The sequence below is a fragment of the Xyrauchen texanus genome, chromosome 10, assembly GCF_025860055.1.
Source record: "Xyrauchen texanus isolate HMW12.3.18 chromosome 10, RBS_HiC_50CHRs, whole genome shotgun sequence".
Taxonomy (NCBI): domain Eukaryota; kingdom Metazoa; phylum Chordata; class Actinopteri; order Cypriniformes; family Catostomidae; genus Xyrauchen; species Xyrauchen texanus.
In genome coordinates this window covers 27,424,931-27,444,493 of record NC_068285.1, presented here as the reverse complement: position 1 = coordinate 27,444,493, position 19,563 = coordinate 27,424,931, and the positions used below count along the sequence as shown (strand labels likewise).

General features: G+C 38.3%; 1 protein-coding gene across 1 annotated transcript in view; it reads right to left on the bottom strand.

Moving 5' to 3' along the window:
- Positions 1-19,563, bottom strand: part of LOC127650590 (adhesion G protein-coupled receptor B2-like) — a 461,335-nt gene that overhangs the window by 130,332 nt on the left and 311,440 nt on the right. The window contains 3 exon segments of the mRNA XM_052136090.1: positions 12,396-12,439; positions 16,239-16,341; positions 18,989-19,064. Of these exon segments, the coding sequence (XP_051992050.1) occupies positions 12,396-12,439; positions 16,239-16,341; positions 18,989-19,064 (223 nt within the window).

The window sequence follows — 19,563 nt, the reverse complement described above, 5'->3', positions numbered from 1 at the left end:
ACATGTAAGGAACTGAAAAAAGGGTGAAAACAAGGCTGGAAAGTGAAACGATCAAGCAAGAAGAATGTATGTACTCTTATCATTTTTAAAATTCTCATTACATTTTAACATTATTATTAGAAAGCTCATACTCCAGTTGTCCATTTATTTGACCACTGTTTTAAGACAGAGCAATTTCTTAATTTGTGTCAGTACACATCAAAGCATGCAAAATCAAAATGCAACACACACTATATGATTTGCAATAAACAATTAAATAATCAAATACAGTACCTGTGCACTCATGCAAGCTGTGCCAATTACATGAACAGAATGCGGGCTACTGCCCCTTTTGTTTACAAATCTAATGGTGCCCTTCACAAACGTAAAGGTACCCTTTTATGTGGAAGTGCTCAACTATTACTGCGCCCTCACACTCTGTCCATGTCCTTTCGCCCTTTCCACTATGCACGTCTGTACACGTCACTGAGCTCTCCTGAATAGGCCATGTCATGTCAATGCTTCAATAAACAATATCTATTAAACCTTTTAGTCCAAAGTGATAATTTTCAGAAAGTGAGTTGGCACTAGAGCATTATTTTTGACGAGCATTTAGCTGTCAATCAAATTTTGATTGAATTTTTTCATTGTTCGTTTGACTAATAAATATATTTTCATTTTGTCTTTTAGTTTTCATTCATTTACTCTAGTTCATCGTTTTAATTGTTTGGAAAATCTTTGACATTACTAGTCTGTAAAGGAAGCTTGTACAAATATTTTGCAATGTACTGTGTACATTTTAAATGAAATATCAAATTGTTTTTTTTTTAATATGCCTTCAATAACAATTTTCAAGTTCCTCAGAAAGACCAGCGGGCACCAGCAAGCAAGACTCTATTGATGGATGGATGGAATACTGTATAAAACATGAAAAACACATGATCCAACACATTCTGTATAATTCAGTGAAATTTCAAAAAGAGTATACATTTGAAAAAAAAAAAAAAAAACAGACAAGGAAACCTCTATCTCTGTCTATTTGTCTAGTGAAAGCAGCGTAGCAGCTGGTGATCTCTCAGATAGCTGCATGATTTCACCAACAGGTGAACATGGTGGGCTGAGGGTGATGTATGGCAGCACTCTGGATTAGGAGCCGGATTAAAGCATCCATCTCATACCTACTAAGGAAAATTCTGTTGGAATCAACATCCTGTTATTTACCTTGCCACTCCACTCCCTCTGGCATAAGTCCTTGCCCAGTGAGCGGCATAAGATTTTACGTCATCAGAGAGAGAGAGAGAGAAAGAGAGACTGAGAGAGAGAGAGAGATGCTAGTGGCAAGGTCGATTTCCCAGCCCCTGCCTCTATAATTCGTGAAAAAAAGGAAATAGTGATAAATCTATGGGAGAATGCATAATGAGTGTGTATGTTTCCATACAAGGTTACTAAATCCCTGCAGTAAAGTGTGGGAGTCAGAAGCTGTGCATGTGTTAATACCTTTGTTGGTCCGACAAGGCAAATGGACTAGTAAATTGATCCAGCTATCTGTAAAGGAAGATGCACACAGACTGCAGAGTCTGAGGGTGGGATTCGATAAGAATTAATTGTACCCGCTGATAGCATTGTTTATTTGAACGTGCTATCAGAGTACACATTGTTTTAACACCTGTTTCACTAAATGAATTGTGCAAATCAGGTAACACATCCAAAATACTTGCAGAATGTTATTTGTAATGTTCAACTCCCCATCTTGCTGGCTGGTTCTGAATTTGCCCCTGAATGTTAAGACTCAGCAAGAAATACCAATTAAAGTCTGAAGAGCTACACTGTAAAAAGATCAGCATTTTCTGACACCACTGAAGTGAAACTGTACTGCAAGACTGCCACCAGTTAAAACTAGCAGATATATACACTGGCGGCCAAAAGTTTGGAATAATGTACAGATAATGTACAGATTTTGCTCTTATGGAAACAAATTGGTATGTTTATTAACCAAAGTGGCATTCAACTGATCACAATGTATAGTCAGGACATTAATCAATGTGAAAAAATAACTATTACAATTCGAAAAACAAATTCTGAACTTCTGAAACTACTTCAAACAGTTATCATCAAAAAAATCCTCCACGTGCAGCAATGACATCTTTGCAGATCCTTGGCATTCTAGCTGTCAATTTGTCCAGATAATCAAGTGACATTTCACCCCATGCTTTCTGTAGCACTTGCCATAGATGTGGCTGTCCTTTCGGGCACTTCTCACGCACCTTACAGTCTAGCTGATCCCACTTAAGATCAATGGGGTTAAGATCCATAACACTCTTTTCCAATTATATTTTTTCCAATGTCTGTGTTTCTTTGTCCAATCTAACCTTTTCTTTTTGTTTTCGGTTTCAAAAAGTGGAAACCGAAAAAAAAGTAAAGTTTTCTTTGCAATTACTCCCATATGGCCTGTACCCCTGAGTCTTCTCTTTAATGTTGTACATGAAACTGGTGTTGAGCGGATAGAATTCAATGAAACTGTCAGCTGAGGACATGTGAGGCGTCTCATTCTCAAACTAGAGACTTTGATGCACTTACCCTCTTGCTTAGTAAAAAAGATCAGCATTTTCTCACACTATACTACAAGACAATATATACATATATGAGGTGGCGGGTCTGTCATGGTCTGTGCCCGTGTGTCATAGCATAATCGGACTGAGCTTGTTGTCAATGCAGGCGATTTCAACGCTGTGTGTTACAGGGAAGACCTCCTCCTGCCTCATGTGGTACAGTTCCTGCAGGCTCATCCTGACATGACCCTTCAGCATGACAATACCACCAGCCATAATGCTTGTTCTGAGTGCGAAGAGCCCAGATCTCAATCCCATTGAGCACGTCTGGGACCTGTTGGATCGGAGGTCGCAAGCTAGGGCCATTCCCCACAGAAATGTTCAGGAACTCGCAAGTGCCTTGGTGGAAGTGTGGGGTAATATCTAACAGCAAGAACTGACAAATCTGGTGCAGTCCATGAAGAGGAGATGCACTGCATTACTCAATGCAGCTGGTGGCCAGACCAGATACTGACTGTCTTTTGATTTAGACTCCCCTTTGTTCAGGGACACATTATTCAATTTCTGTTAGTCACATGTCTGTGAAACTTGTTCAATTTTTATCTTAGTTCTTGAATCTTGTTATGTTTATACACATATTTGCATATGTTAAGATTGCTGAAAATAAAAGCAGTTGAAAGTGAGAGGATATTTCTTTTTTTGCTAAGTTTATACAGTATGTATTAATTCCTTTTGAGGATTGTAATGTATCACCACTATGAAAAGCATAGTAAATTAGGAATTTACTGACAGATTATACCATGGTGTTTGTATATTTGAGACACGGAAAGATGTATGTGTGTGGGAGATTGCGATTGAGCAAACTTATTTAACATCTCTAGACTTCATTGCTGATTATTTCTCACTAAAACAGAGATAGAAAACAGATGGCATAGACATATGGCCATTTAAAACATTGAACTGTAAACACAAAGCCAAGGCCAGTATAATGTGCTGCAGTTGCATGAGATAAACATTTTCAAATTAAAACGTGCATGGGTTGATTGGGTTGGTGTTAAAAAATGTCAGCCAACTCAAAGCATCATCCTTTCTATCTACTACACACTTACATGCACAGACACATTGATTAAATTCAGAGGCATGAGCACACATATACTCTCAGTGGGGTGTGAGGGAGACATTTGAAGATATGAACCCTGCAGAAGGAGTGATTTTTATCTGTGCTGAAACTCAAGCTGAGTTAATGTGGTACAGAGAGGCCTCAAATGAACAAATAATTACCTCCCTGACTCTTCATGTGTGGGCTTTGATATTCTTTTTATTACATTTTTCTTGTATAGACACTTTTCCCCTCTTTCTTTTACAAGAAATAATTCAGGAAGCTGTCTCAATGTGTCGGCTGCCAATATCCAGTGCTGATTATGAATGTAAAAAGTTATGTGGAATCAATTAAGCTGATAAAGTGAAAGGTCTTTCAATCACTAATCTCATAAAGTGTTTAAAATAAAGACTGTATATATGTAGGTGCAGGTTTGCAGATACATTTAATTATTCTACATTAAATTAATACATTCAGAATCACATTCAAATGTTAATCAGTCCTCAATGACGCCATATCCTTTTCAGTGAAACAAGCTCATTGATTTGACTTGATTCAGCACCATGGACAGCTCCACACAATGCCACTACCTTGCCGGTCGGGTAATGGTGCATGTGGCGCTTTATATGCTGAATTAAATAACTAGGAATGCTGGCTGTTGGGATTTAATTCAGTTTAATGCAACACTTAAACAGCTAATTTAATTCAAGAATTAATAATTTAGCAAAATAGACTAGATATTCGCCATAAGCACTCATTATAGCAGTCTGGTAATGTGCAAACAATTTTATTTCCTCAATAGACAGATAACAACCTGTGCAACCTGGCTCACAGAAATTGTGCAAAGCCAGTCAATCACATTGGATGTTTCAGTTTTGGAAAGCTCTTGCCATTGGTTTGTGCAATTCCTCGATCCATAAAAAAAAATTGGTTTTGATTTGTATAGTGATGTGGGCAGTAGACTAGGGGAAAAATTTATATTTGCATGACCCTTAAAGGGAAAGTTAGTCATCATTTACTCATTCTAAATCTGTATGACTTTCTGTCTGCCATGGAACCCCATGGGTGAAATTTAACAGAATGTCTAGATGGGGTCTAGGGGCTGTCTAGCTCTAAAAGCACTACATAGCAACATAAAGCATCAATAAAGTAGTTCATGTGACTCTTGCACTATATTCCAAGTCTTCTGAAGTTGTTTGGTAGATTTGTGTGAGCAACAGATTATAATATAAGCAGTTATTCACTCAAAATATTTCCTGATATCCATGATCACATTCACTCTTATTGTGTGGAATGTGGCAGCTTGGATATTCAGCAATATATCACTTGTGCTGTGTTCAAAAGGGGAAAAAATTATAATACTATATTTATCAAAAGACTGACAGGTTAGTAAAAAATAAGGGTATTTCTTTCTCTCTTTTTTATTTTTTGGCTGAACTACTATTTTTAAGCCCTCGTCTTTTGTCCTTAAACTGTTAACATTATAAATAAAAAGAAAAAGGTGACTTTTTAACAGAGTTTCTCCTCATTTCTTCCACTATCTCCTATTTCTTTTATTTTTAATTTAGCCTCAGGGAATCAGAGTTCTACGCTTTACAAAATCACAAGAGGTAGCCAAGGGATGTGAATAACGAGTAAACAAAAAACAAAAAACGGCTTTGTAGGACATCTTCTCCTTTCTGCACTATGGAGGTGTTTCCTGTTTACTGTCCTACAAACAGATTTAAGAACAAGACCTCATTTCCTTAGGACTTCTTTCAGGACCCCCAGACCCTACTCCTCTACTGCTGCCCACATAATATTACTGGAACCTGAGAAGGAGCTTGAAGCACATAGTTAAAGCTGGTGCACACTAAAAACTGCTGATTTGTTTTCTTATTTACTGCATTGAGAACATAGAGAATGTCCCATAGTTTGCAAGGAAAGTAGGAAGGAAAGTTTGCAAGGAAAGTAAGGAGTAAGGAAAAATGGGTAAATTTGTGCAATTTGTATGACATTACATGCAAATTGTGGCCAGAAAAGCAAAAAAAAACAACAAAAAAACTGAAATTTGATTCGACCAATCAGACTATGTTTTTGTAACATGAGGGTCAAAAATAATTTTCCAGTGATGGGACAAATAAATATATATATATATATATATATATAAAATAGATATATAATCTAATATAATGTAAATAAGATGCATAATTAATTAATTAAGATTTTTTTTTTTGCTCTTCACACTACAAATACACCACATACGTATATAAATATATTTTAAAGTCTGAAAGTCTAAAAGAGAAAAGAGTGCAAGTGTATATTGCGAATTTGTAGTTTTCAACTCTCTACACAACTACACACAAACACGCACAGACATAAGTCTGCTTTCTCTCATTACCCTGGCTGTAAATGGGTGATAAGAAACCACACAGAAGTCCTGCTTCTGTAGAAGCAATAATAAAACTGAAGACAATTGATCCCTTATTCCTTTTCATTTGTTTTTGTTTTTGTCTTTGACAAGACGTAGACTGCACCTAGTCTGTATGTATGTTCTATAGTCTTTTGAGATTTATTAATAACATGCCATTCAATTATTTAAATTATCTGAAAAACCTTGGAGTGACCTAATTAGGTTTACTTGGAATTATGTCTTTATTATTATTATTATTATTATTATTATTATTATTATTATTATATTTTGTAATAAAATATGTGTGTATATCTGTGTGTGTGTCTCTCACAGGTTACGGAAATAAAACTTGGAAATTCCCACCCACTATAAGAAACTGAGAGGAAGATGTTGAGTTGTATGACACAATGGCCTTGCCAGTTTCTGCCGTCAAAGAATGAAATTCAGCCATGAGAGATGTGTCTTCACGGGCCATTGTACATGTCTGTGATCTCCATCGATCTTGCTATGTCTCCAACTCTCATTTCCTGCCGATTAGATCTTTCTTCTTCACTATTTTACACAAAGACTCTATCACAGCTCTCCTCACTCTATATTACACAGACAGAGCCGAGTTGCTGTTGCTTTGTCTGCTGTCTTTTACTCAGTATGAAAGTGTGTGTGTACAGTATGTTTCAGTGCTGATCTCAGAAATTCCCAAGCCAAGTGTTTGAAAAAACAATCATTGGCTATGTCCTAATCCAATGTTTGCTTAACATGCTGTCTACTGAGATCCATTCCTTTGTTTATATATTGAAGGCAGCATAGATGTGTCCTTCAGTGACTACAAATCCCAAAATTATAAAGGACTAAATTTATTCATAAATGTCTAATATTTGACTATTGACTTACTTGAGAATATTAGTTTTGAGACAGTAAGGTTTTGCTTGTTGTGTGCAGTCAACCCAAAAATAATCTGTGTGTGTTTGGGGAAACATGATCCTCATCTCATGTGAAGCACTAAAAGATCTGTCCTTTTCATAGAGAGCAACCAAAGTCTTCCTACTGCACTGAAAGGGGCACCACAACCTGCTAATAATTAACCAGCGCCACACGGATAGAGAGAGAAAGAGAGAGGAAAAGGCATCATCAGATGAAACAGGATGGATAATGTGCAGCAGAATGTAGAATGTTGCCAAAGAGTGAAGGTGAGAACTTCAAGGCAGCAAAGAAGAGGGAATGAAGGAGGAGAGAGAGAGAGATAGAGAGCAGAGGGAGGTTAGGCAGCTGGAAGGAAAGGTGGCATTAAGATGAAAAGATGCATGTGAAGAGCAGTCACACTTCAAATGAAGGTCAGACAGCAAAACAGTGATATACGGAGGGGAGTGAAAGAGTTAGAGGGATAATTAACAGAGAGAGGAAGAATGTTTCATGTGAAAGGCCATTCAGGGTATGACAGTGTGAGTGAGCACTGTGTGTGTTTGTGTGTGCAACATGTATATATTGTATGACAAACACATACTGTACAACACAGTGCTTCATTTTAGTGATGGCGATTGGTGCAGCATGATACAAATCTTATCCAATTTTCATGCCAGAGCAAAGTGCAAGTGAGCATGAGTGTTTCTTATGCTATCTGTGGGAGTATGCACCCACAATTTGCTATTTTCATGAGAAATAGGCAATTGAGAACCATGTCTAATTTTGCCACAAAGTCTAAAATCAGTTCCTGGGGGATTCCACCAGCAGATGGTATAAAGAGATATTTATCACTTTTTTAATAATAACAGTAATACAAATGTATTTTTAAGTTTATTTTGTATAGCACATTTCCAAAGCTCAAATATGCTGTACAGAAACTAAACATAAAACAGTAAACAAAGAAACATATAACAAACATAGTGTATATTACACAAAAATGAACAATAGGAGAGAAGAAAAACATATTTCAAGCAGGTGAGACAAGCGTGAGCAGGACGAGTGCCAACAGTCCTAGAAAGGCCGAAGGAGAACATACATCGCATACAACACTACCAAATTTTTAAGAATGGGCTGTCTTCTTTTACAGTATATCAATGCTGCTTGACATTAAATGGAATATACTGTACATATAAGATACAGAAGGTGCAATAACTGGAGAAGAACCTAATAATTAAACTACACTTGACCCAGCCAATTAGCGCTTTGCCCATTTGCACCTAGACTGACACATGATTGCATGAAAATATACAAACTTCATGGCGATGCCCACTAACTTTTCACATTTCACATAGTGCTGCACTTAAGATGCACTCTCTTATCATAGGGCCCAAAATGTCTACTGTGCAAAAATCATCATGGTGTTGGAGGAACACTTCCATGTAAAATAACATTGATGTTATTCACTTTCACACAAATCACAAGGAAATGGATAGATTATCAATTTATCAAACCTTGTTCTCACACAATGCAATCTCTCAACATCAAAACACTTTTACTGTAGCACATGACTTGTAAGGTAATACATTTTATCATTTACATTACATAGCCAACAACATTCACAAGCTTATTCGATAAAGTTGCAACAACAACTAAACTGCAGAGCGTTTAAATTGCAATGCAAAGGACCAGGGTACGAGTCGAGATGAGTGTGCGAGTCGAGATGACCCACGAGTCTAAAATGTCAAAGAAACATCTCAAAATGACTTGGTTGCTTCAGCAATTGTGTTATTCATTGATTAAAATACATTTAGATTTTGTTGACATATAGCTCTGTAGACCATTATCCATAAAAAACCTCAACTCGCTTTTAGCGCCACACAGTGGAGCAGCTCACATTTCACCTCGTAACTGCAGCAATATACTATATGTAATGAACCATGTAATGTAATTTTTAAATATGTCACCACAGTCATGTAATTGTCATGAGATCAGGCTGGCATTCCTCTATCCTATCTCTCTTTCCTAGCGTTTGTCCCACATAGGTGCATGGTCCGCTTTGTGATAGTCTGCATATATATATATTTTTGCCACCCCTTCATTCCTCTATCCTCTTTTTACAACAGAAAAATCCATAAAAAGCTAGTCCCAATGTCTCTAACTGCTAACAACTGTCAGTTGACCGGAAAGAGGTAAAAAAAAAAAGGTGATGAATCATGTTTAACCCTCTCTGTTTAAGCAAGGACAACTCCTATGTGTGTGTGTCATCAAAACCCCTAAGCCCCTAAGACATCACCATACTCATCAGCAGCACATCCTTAAACAGAACACAATCTGCCCCACCACATGCAAACAATACCACACAGTTTCACCAAAACAATTTATGTGGCGATAAATACAGCAGGGAATAATTCTGATAGCCCCCTGCATCCCATCACAAATGCCACAGTTGCATGGCAGGATTTCAGTGAAAGCATTACCCAGCCACAGTGCTAACGCATTCTTATGGTGCCTCCATTATTTTATCATAATCAAAAGCAATTTGTTGCTTAGTGGCATGCTTTTTTTCCCTGGGTGTGATTAAAATGGTCCGATGGAGAGTTTAGATTTGGTTTGAGCGATTAAATGTGATTTAATGTGATTGTAGAAGAGTAAAGCCCAGGCCATTGAGCTCCAGAAGAAAGAAAATAAAGCATGAAAAAGAAAGTATGTTAAGGTCATTCTGTACATAAAAGATCATTCAGGATTACAAGTCCTGAATAGTGCAAAGTCCATGTAGACTTAGGCCTTTTTTGCTAATCTGTGAGGTATCTGCACCCTCTAAGTTCCTTTTGAAGTCTTTGGTTAAAAATAAATAAATAAATAAATAGAAAGTGAGTAAATACTTATAACTGGCTCAAAGCATCATAGCTGATTAAAGCATTACCATGGAGTTTTCTATCTTAAGAATGGTACATAATATGGTCTAAAAATGTGAAGAAAAATAAGAAAGAAATGTTGGCACAATGTAACTTATTAAAATAGCTGTCCCAAAATAGGAAAATGGCCTTTTGTTAATCATTATGTAATTTTTGGCATCTAAGGTAATAAGTTTGTGGAGTGGAGGGGGGGCGGGGCCGGGTCGGAATATCGCACGCCTGGTCCCCAATCGACCTGATGAGGCACGCAAGGGATAAAGGCGGCCAGTGACGATGGCTCGAGAGAGAGTGAATTACGGGCATGTCCGTCATGTGTGTGTTTATGTTTGTGCTTTTGGTTTGAGTTTAATTAAATTATGATTTATGTTCTCGCCCGGGGTTGGAGTGGCTGTCGTCTGCCTGAGTGTGGAGGAGTGTTCGAGGACCACGCGACAGTACATCAGAGAACCGGTGAGTGAACTGTTGAGTATGGCGCATTCAAAGTCATCACAGGAAACACACAACCTGAATAAATGTATACTTTGCATGGAAGTAAGTAAAATAATCCAAAATATTTTAAAGGTGCAAGATGCAAAAATACAATTATGCATTTGCCTTTGTTCTTTATTTTCCCCTTCATTTAAATTATCACTATATTTACATTACCCAATTAATTTTCTGTATTGGCAATTTAAACTATTCTTTATGATTTGACAATATTGTAAACAACACAAACAATTGTATATTAAATAAATAAATCTTTCTGCTACGTATATAGTATAAATCTTCTTTCTGTAAGCCTCTGATCATAAATAAAGGGCAAATGTTGCTCAATCCACTAGCTTGGGTTTTGGAGTGATTTAGCCATGACTGGGTTTATAAAAGTTATAAATATATCTCTTCTTTTTAATCACACTTGCACATTCATCCCTGAATGATTTGGAATGTAATTTGGTGTGAGAGGTAATCAGGTTTTGTGTTAATTGACCTTGCGGTCTGCAGATAGAGGGGTTTTTCTGCTCTAGTAATTACCGCCCGCTATTCTGCTGTCTAGCCAGGTCTGCCTGTTGCCGTGCTGACCACCTCCTGGTGTGTATTAATCTTGCATGAGGCACGATGTGTCTGTGGGGAGTTACACAAAATAAAATACATGAACAGCCAAGCGTGCAGCACTGACAAGATTCCAACGTTTCATCCACAGGTGCTTTAAACACAGGTACAATTTCTGAACATGTCCACACTGCAAGTTGTAATCAACACAGCTGCAGTAGAGACACCTTTGCTGATTATAACGCCAGCATTCTAGTTTTGCTAAATTATACAGTATGCGGTATTGCCATATACTTTTTTGGGATCTCTTTGTTGGGTGCTAGTAGGCGTTCCTACTTGAGTATGCAACTACATTATATGAGAAGGTGGACTTTTTGAGCTCCACTGAGTTCATCCCTATTTGCAGTCGACTCACACACATTGCATTACTGATCATTTGCATAAAAGTAAGCTCTTTTGCATTGCCAACAGTTGATGTCTCTTATGTCAATTGCCAGTTCCAATAGCTTGTTTGGCGCCCTAGGCGAAACCCACTTCAACACGCCTCCAAAGTTATAGACCGGGTGGGGGTATGTGATTCTAAATGAGAATGCCACCAAAGTTGTTGGGGGTCAACAAGATGTCACCCATTCCTACATCTGCCACTGGCCAGATCTCATGGTAAATGAATAATCTCTGTCTGTGTGAATGTGTCTTCAGTTTTGACGAGTGTGTCTCTCTCTCATTTCTTTTCTGCCTTCCCTTTCCTCTTTCTTTGTCCTTTTTCTCTCTCACCTTGTTTGTGAAGCTCCAAAAATTATTTTGTATCACCTGATATAAACAGACTCAGAGCGCAGATGTTTTCAGATGCAAATACAAACAGTGCGTAAACAAGAATACATGCAGGGATGTCAAAGCTTCTACATCAACAGGCACAAAGATGCAACGAAAGCATCAGACAGAATTAGGATGGCCTCGAAATACTGAAAAAAAAAAGATAGAAAAAAAACCCTGCTCTTTTGTTGGCATGTTTGACATTTTCCAAAATGTCTAAGCAAGGGAACTGGTACTAGCAACATCTACCAGTATGGGTAGCTTACTAACTAACTGTATTATGTATTACCCAACTAAATGTATTTCTTTATAACTATGGGTCACTTAAGAAATCACAACATCTCCTCTTACACATTCATTTTTAAAGGCACTGCAGTAATAAAGCTCCTACTGTAGTAGCCGACAGGTTTTCGGATAGGATAGCAACACAAGTCACTCAAATCATGAGCTGTGAGACATCACATCTTGAATACTATTAATTGTGTGTCAAATTTGTACATTTATGCTTGAGGTGAGAAGAAAGGAAGATCTATCTCAGCTCACTAATTCTATTAACATGGTGTCAAAGATTTCATCATTGGGACTTTTGATCGCTAATGAATCTGCAAATACAAACATTGATGCCAAAATAATGAGCACATCAAAAAGACATTGATAGCTGCGTGAGAGAGATATTGTGAATATAATTGTGTGTGGGGGGTTGCGGTTTGTTGACTTACAGGTTTCCATAGTCCCAGACGACACACTGAGGATCTGTCGTGCCCTTCATATAGAAAGAGAGAGAGACAAATAGTTAGAAAGCTTCCAAAAAAACAAGAAGTTTTGGAAGGTAAAAGTACAGAAGAGAGGAATAAAAAAGAAAAAAAAATCTATATATATTTATTTTTATATACATAAACTATGACTTAAGTTTCAAAATCATTTTTGGGGCCACTGTAAGCTTGTGTTTTTGTGAAGGGTAGCAGGGAGTGTATATATTAATCCACAAACATGACCTTTTATCGGTTGCTCATGCAATCCTCATCTGTAGACTCCAGATGATTCATTAAAAAGACTCATTCATTGATCTGTAAGAGTCTGTGATGATGCCCTCACATTCTACCCAGTATAATGCTCTAATCAGGGTTCAGGGGTGCATGGCTGGGTGAACAGCTCATTATTGATTCATCAGGAAATCGACTGGTATAATTGACTAATCTGTCTCATATGCCTATTATCTCATTTAAGGGAGACAGCTGTGGTTGCAGGAATTGCTGAATCTGATGTGATCTTTTGAACTGAGCAATGATCACCTCTGGTCTTCAGGGGTAAAACAGACTCCTGAGATCATAAAAACCAGTGGGTAATTAGACAGTTATTTTGATATATTTTGGACTCTGTGAGGTTGTTTTCTCTAACTGAGGGCATTTGAACAGCATACAGTACGTACTTGTAGAATCTAGTCGGATTGAGTTCCAGACAATAATAAATAATATTACTCAAGCTCTATTCCATTTCAACTTGTGTGTTCCAAAGAAAAAGGTCAGTAATGCAAGTTTGAAACAACATGAGTATTAATAAATTATGACAATTTTCATTTTAGGGGGAACTATCCCTTTAAACCAATGGGTCATAATTGGCTGGTTTGCAAATATAGTTATGCCCTGCTGGTAGATGGTGTTACTACACTAACTGGATTCACAAAGCATCTTTGTCCATTGACATACATGCAAAAATCGTGAATTTGAACAAAATACATTTTGTTAGCAACATTCAAATTGCTCATATATCATAATATTTTAGTAGATGCTTTATCAATTCACATTTTTGGGAGGATTCATAAAAGCATTTGGTGCTTTTACTACCTTCTCTCCAGGTAGTATACAGTAGACCTCTTCATTTTAAACAGTCAATTGGATTGGATAAAAAGATTGAGTCACAATTTGACAGATGACACAATTTAATAAGTGAGGGATACGCCGTAGTAGAGTTCTCGCGACTACCGTCCACCCCAACGGAGCAGCCGAGGCCATCTGCCGGGGGACGAGGAGCCCAGCCACCTGAACGAGGACGATGGCCGCCTACAGGGGCGGAGTCGCCGCCTACCGGCCGCTCAAACGCGGCGGGGTTTAAGACCGCCGACCGCGAGCGGGGAGGGGTTCACTGCCGACCGCCTGGAGCGAGAGAACCGCTGCCAGGGGCAGGGGAGACCCCTTCTAGTCCCCGAGAACGCGGCGGGGTGTTCCGTCCGCCAGGGGCTGGAGGACTGCCTCAGATCCGCCCGGAGAGGCGCGGCTGTCGTCCGATAAAGGGTGGAGGAGTGGCCGAGGAACAAGCTGCGGCGTATCGGAGAACTGGCGAGTAAGTTTTTTTTTTTTTTTTCATCTCTCTCTCCTCTCTCTCTCTCACTGTCGCTCTGCGTTGGCCTTTATCCTCTTAAATTGTACAGTTTTTTGGGGGGGTACTACACTGTTACAGGAGCACCCTCCCATTTTAATAATTTCTGTTTCCTCCCTTGTCCCCTCCCTCGTCCAGGCAGATGGGGATGACCTGCCGGCAGTCAGCGAAGGCGCCCTCCCCAGGGAAAGAGGGGGGGGATGTACGTCAGGCCGGGGGCTCCCCAGCCTGAGAGAACGAGGGAGGAATGTGGCAGGGCGGAGGGCGGGGCCGGGTCGTGATCCTACACACCCGGTCCCGTATTAGGCTAACTATGCCTCCGTGAGGTTTAAAGGGTGACTGCAGAGGGCCGTGAGGGAGAGAGAGATCGTTAGCGGACCTGTCCGTCATGTGTGTTTGTGTTGTCTTTTAAGTTTTCCATTAAACTATGATTTATATCGTCAAGCCGGTTCTCGCCTCCTCCTTTCCCATCCTTTAACTGTTTTACAGACAGGTACTAGGATACAAACTATGGAGGGGCAGTTTTACCTTTAGGGTTGGTATTCGGTTCTCTATTCACCTGAATAGGGACATCCCCCTTGGTAGTTTTGCCAACACCAACCCCTCCCCACCCCCACCCTCACACACACACACACTTCTTCATGAAATGAGTGTGTTGGACATAAATGATGGCAGAAATTTCGTTTTTGGGTGAACTGTCTGATTAATGCTGAGAAATGTGATGGAGCACTGGCCAATTGGAGAACAAATACACAGCTGTGATGCACTATCTCCATTTCCAAGTAGCCTTTGGGGGTTAGGATAGTTCAGGCTGTCCGTCTCAGAGCAGCTGTCTGCATCGAGAGGACATGTCCCCTACGCACAGGCTCAGTTTTCACCCCGGCGCATCCCAAACATCTGTGGCCAGGGCACAACAGCACAATCTGGACACTGACCTCTGCCAAGGTCTTTTGCACACAGCTGGGGATCACCCAGGACCACCCTATGTGTCCACTGGTGCGGAAGATATCCACTTAATCCACTCAGCTCCCATAGAGAATGAATTAGAATAGTCCACTCACCATGGACAGTGGACATATAGAGTAAGTGTGCTACACTGTGTGGTGTGGGACGAGTGCATAGACAGGCCTCAGATGTGTACACTCACAAAAACATTTATGCACCACGTCCACTCTCAGATTCCTAAAACTCATGCCTCTATGAAGGAGATAGCAGGTAAAGGTTGCCATGGCGACTCCAGGAATATCACAGTGACTGTATTCTTTGTGAAGCTCATATCTGCAATGATGCAAAATCTAATCTGCAGGTCTCACAATTTGCATAAATCCTTGCAGGTACAGTATAATTCTATTACATTTTTCCACATATAATATTGAGAGCCTTTATTTACAATATATTATGTCCTGTGTATTTACGGGTTGTTAAAGATGTACTGTTCATAACCGAAGATTATATATAGAGGGTCATCCTAAGTAGAAATTATTCCATGCTTAAATCGATTCTGTACTTGCAGTCTGTTCTGTGCTATATCTATGAGGTGTACTGTGATCTTAGACATTTGTCAACAGGAGTGAATGTGCATCCCTTACAGGTCATAACTAATGGTCGAGTTACAATGCAAATAGAAGAATAAGAACTTATTAGACAACAGATGTGACTGTAAATCTACATTTTAGTCCATTCCGCACCACCTCAGAAGTCTTGGGCAATACTGTATGAATCATGCTATTTTACGGGTTACTCTTATGTTGTTTTTGAGGTACTTTTTGTCCTTTTTGAAGCTAAACAGTATACATTCCCTTTTAATTTAATTGTATGGAAAATACATTTCACCTTTGGGTTCCATGGAAGAAATCCATACAGGTTTGAAAGAACATGAAGGTGACTCATTAACATAAGTTTCATTTTTGGAGAAATGATTTCTTTAAATTTGGCCCTCAAAGCACATATTGTTGTTTAATGTTGATGTCATTTGAGCATGGATGAATATAGAAATAAAACTACTGTATATATAGTGATATATTATATGAAAATTAAATGTGCTTTGTCCAGTCAGATAAGGGATATAGTTAATGAGGTACTGCAGAAAAATGCTGCAATGCTAGATGCCGTATGCATATTTTGTAGAATAGGGTCTTTTAATATTTATGCCTGATAAAATATGCATGAAGGTATATGGTACTTACATTGAGCAAAGAGACAAGTTCCACAGATACCAAGGGCTCAGTGGGCTTTGGTAAAGGACGTACCGTCACTGTCAGAATCTTTGAGCTGATCACAAATGGATCTCTGAGGAGAAGGAACATAAAAATTGTTAGGTCTTATACTGTGTCTAAAACCTAAGCATTCTATTCAATTTCAATTTGATATGTAGTCCATTACAAAACATGATGCATTATATCTTTGGTGTGCAACCATATTTGTGTTTAAAATGAATGTTCCGGGTTCAACACAAGTTAAGATCAATTGACAGCATTTGTGGAATAATATTGTTACCACAAAAAAATTAAGAACTTTATTAAAACAATAAGAAAGATAAAAAGAAATGCAATTACAGTGAGCTACATACAATGGAATTCAATGGGGGCCAGTTCTTAAATGTTAAAATAAACACTGTTTAAAAAGTACAGCCACAAGACTTAAACATTATACATGTACATGCTAAAATGCTAAAATCAGGGATTTACTAGCATTACAGCATTTATCAGATTACAGGGTTTGCCGATGTTATGTTGTCATTCCAACGTTTAAATATTGGATGGAATTTTGGAAAGATAATGTTAGTAAGCTATTTTTTTCATACCAAAATTATGTTAACATGTATAATGCTAAGGTCTAATGTTTATTGGCTAGTCCCATTTACTCCCACTGTAGTGCCAAAATGTACCCACATTTATTTATTTTTTAATAAACAAAAGACAAATTAGGAATTTTTGTTTTGTTTTGTTCTAATTTTTTTTATGTCACAAAGGATGCTGTCGACTGAGCGTTACTTGTCTTGAACCTGGAACATTTCTTTAAAGTTGAAGTGTGTAATTTCTGTGCCACTAGCACTACCAAACGAAACTGCTAAAATAATTACCTGTTTTTAAACAGGTTTCCTGACCGCTCCTCACATTTTCCATTAGTTAGTCAAACAGATAGCCCCAGCCCAAAAGAATCCCATTGTTCCTATGTCCAACAGTCTAGATTTTTAAACAAACAATAGATAAGAGAAAGTATTGTACAAAAGAAAAGAAAAAAAAAATACACACTTCAGCTTTAAATCCTTGGCAATTCTATTTGTGCCATTCAAGAAATACTAGCATCTATGTAAGTGTGTAAGCGTGTACGTGTGTTACGGTTAAAAGTGTGTCAGCTTTTGTATCTGCAAGAGTTAGGTCATGTGGAGCTACATTGTGTCACAAACAAATCAGGCAGGTGAGCTCCCCCTGGGGCAGCCGGAGCAAGGATGTGTGCTTGGTGCAGAAATTTAATGAGACACAAAGCAAAATCAGACCAAAAACAAACAAACAGCCTTGATCCCATGCATATTCAACGAGTCCCATCACAATCAACCATACTGAAGAGCAATGACCTGGATACCAAACTCGCTCACACTTTTCACAAAGGACAGAAAGAGAGAGAGGAGCACAAACAAGCAATGCTTGTTATGTTCCTCGTCAAGGCTCAGAGTCCTGACATGCTTACTGAGTTAGGACAGTGAACTACAAACCCCAGCAGGAGACAAGAGATGCTTCTACATTCCCCCCAGTGTCAGCTGAACGTATCTGCCTAATTACTCTTATCTCCTCTCTCTAAATACAGAAACTCCCTCTCTGCTGTGGCCCAAAATCTAGTGAGCTGCCTGTGCAAGCAGCATTTGAAGGCTTTATATGCACACTCTAGATGCAAAGACTGTTCCAAAAGGATGCATTCTTCAGGCCAAATTCTGTGGCAGCACTACATGTATTCTTCAAAGAAAAGACAATTCCATAATTCATTGCAATGAGCTCAGTGAAAGGCTGATTTCAGAATGGCAAATGACCTTACTTGAACTATTTCTGCCAAATCTATATACGGCTGAAACAGTGAGATAGTAGAATGCCATTTTGAACTCACACAGAAGCTATCCAAGATGGCAAACAAAGCAAAGGTAAATGATTTTTATAAATATATTTAATTAAAAAACAAAAACATATCAAAATAATAGTTAAATTTATCTTTGGACTGTTTTATACAGTATTTGTGTGCTATGATTTATTTATTATTCTCATTGGCTTGTTTACTGTGTACAATAAAACTGCGCTTAATTCACTTCTTTTCTGTCAAGAGGAATAATGATCTCCAAATGTATTCTGTGTGGAATGAGAGTTTTATAAGGCAGGCAGCTACAAAGTTTGGGTTGAATGAAGTGGCTAATTTGGGATTTCTGTAATCTAAGAGCCACATCCCTTGAACACCATCAGAATATCCATGACACAGATCATGATGATAGGATTATCAGGTTAAGAAAAGTATGCTTTCTAGGAATAGACTGTATGTTGAATGTCCATATAGGCTGGCAGATGGTCTTCTGGCACCTCAATGAACATATAATGTGTGTAAAACTTTAACAGTTTGCCTACTGGTCTTGAAAATGAACTTTTGACCTCCCATCATAATACATTGGATAAGGTCAAGACCTTCAAGTAAGCATTTTAGTAATCAAAGTTATTTTATGCTAGAGTCAAACCATGTTTGATGGTTGTTCCAAAGTATTCTTAAGATGACAATCATTCTGAAATGACTAATAACATTTGTGAATAGGCTCTAGCGCATTGGTACCAGTTGGTGCTGGAAAGATATACCAGAATGATTGTCCTTAAAACATCCAAAGTCAAGATCTATAAGCTTAAAAAAAGATATTATAACACACAAACACAGGCATATGTAAAAATTTAGAAGAAGGACTTACTTAGGTGGAGGCATTATGAGGCCAAGGGTGCGGTACAGGATGGCTCCGATGACGAAGTATGGCATGTCGTCTGATTCTAAAAACAGAAAATAAGGGGCAAAAGGTGTCAATACAATTTGTAGTTTTTGTTGTTTCCATGCAGAAGCGGAATATCTGTGCAACTAGCATCATCAAACGAAATTGCAAAACTGATGGTTGCTTTCAAACAGGTTTTCCAAACACTCCCTTCATATTTAATTGGAAGGTCAAACAGAGAAACTCACATCATTTGTTGTGATAGCACCACTGAACCACAGCGTTTACACATTTTGAGCAAATCAACCTAAAAGAATTGTCTTTGCATTTTCACTTAGGATAGGAGTAAGATTTTTTACATAAAAATAGGACACACTCCAGCTTTAAATATCCAAATAAAAATAAATAACAACTACCACTATCATTTCAATTTTATGATGTATATACAAAATCTCAAATGTAATATGTATGACAGACTATTAAAATAACCAGATTTATCTATTTTCGACTTTTAAAATACATTCCTTCATCCAACTGAGCGAGCCAAATTTAAGACACAA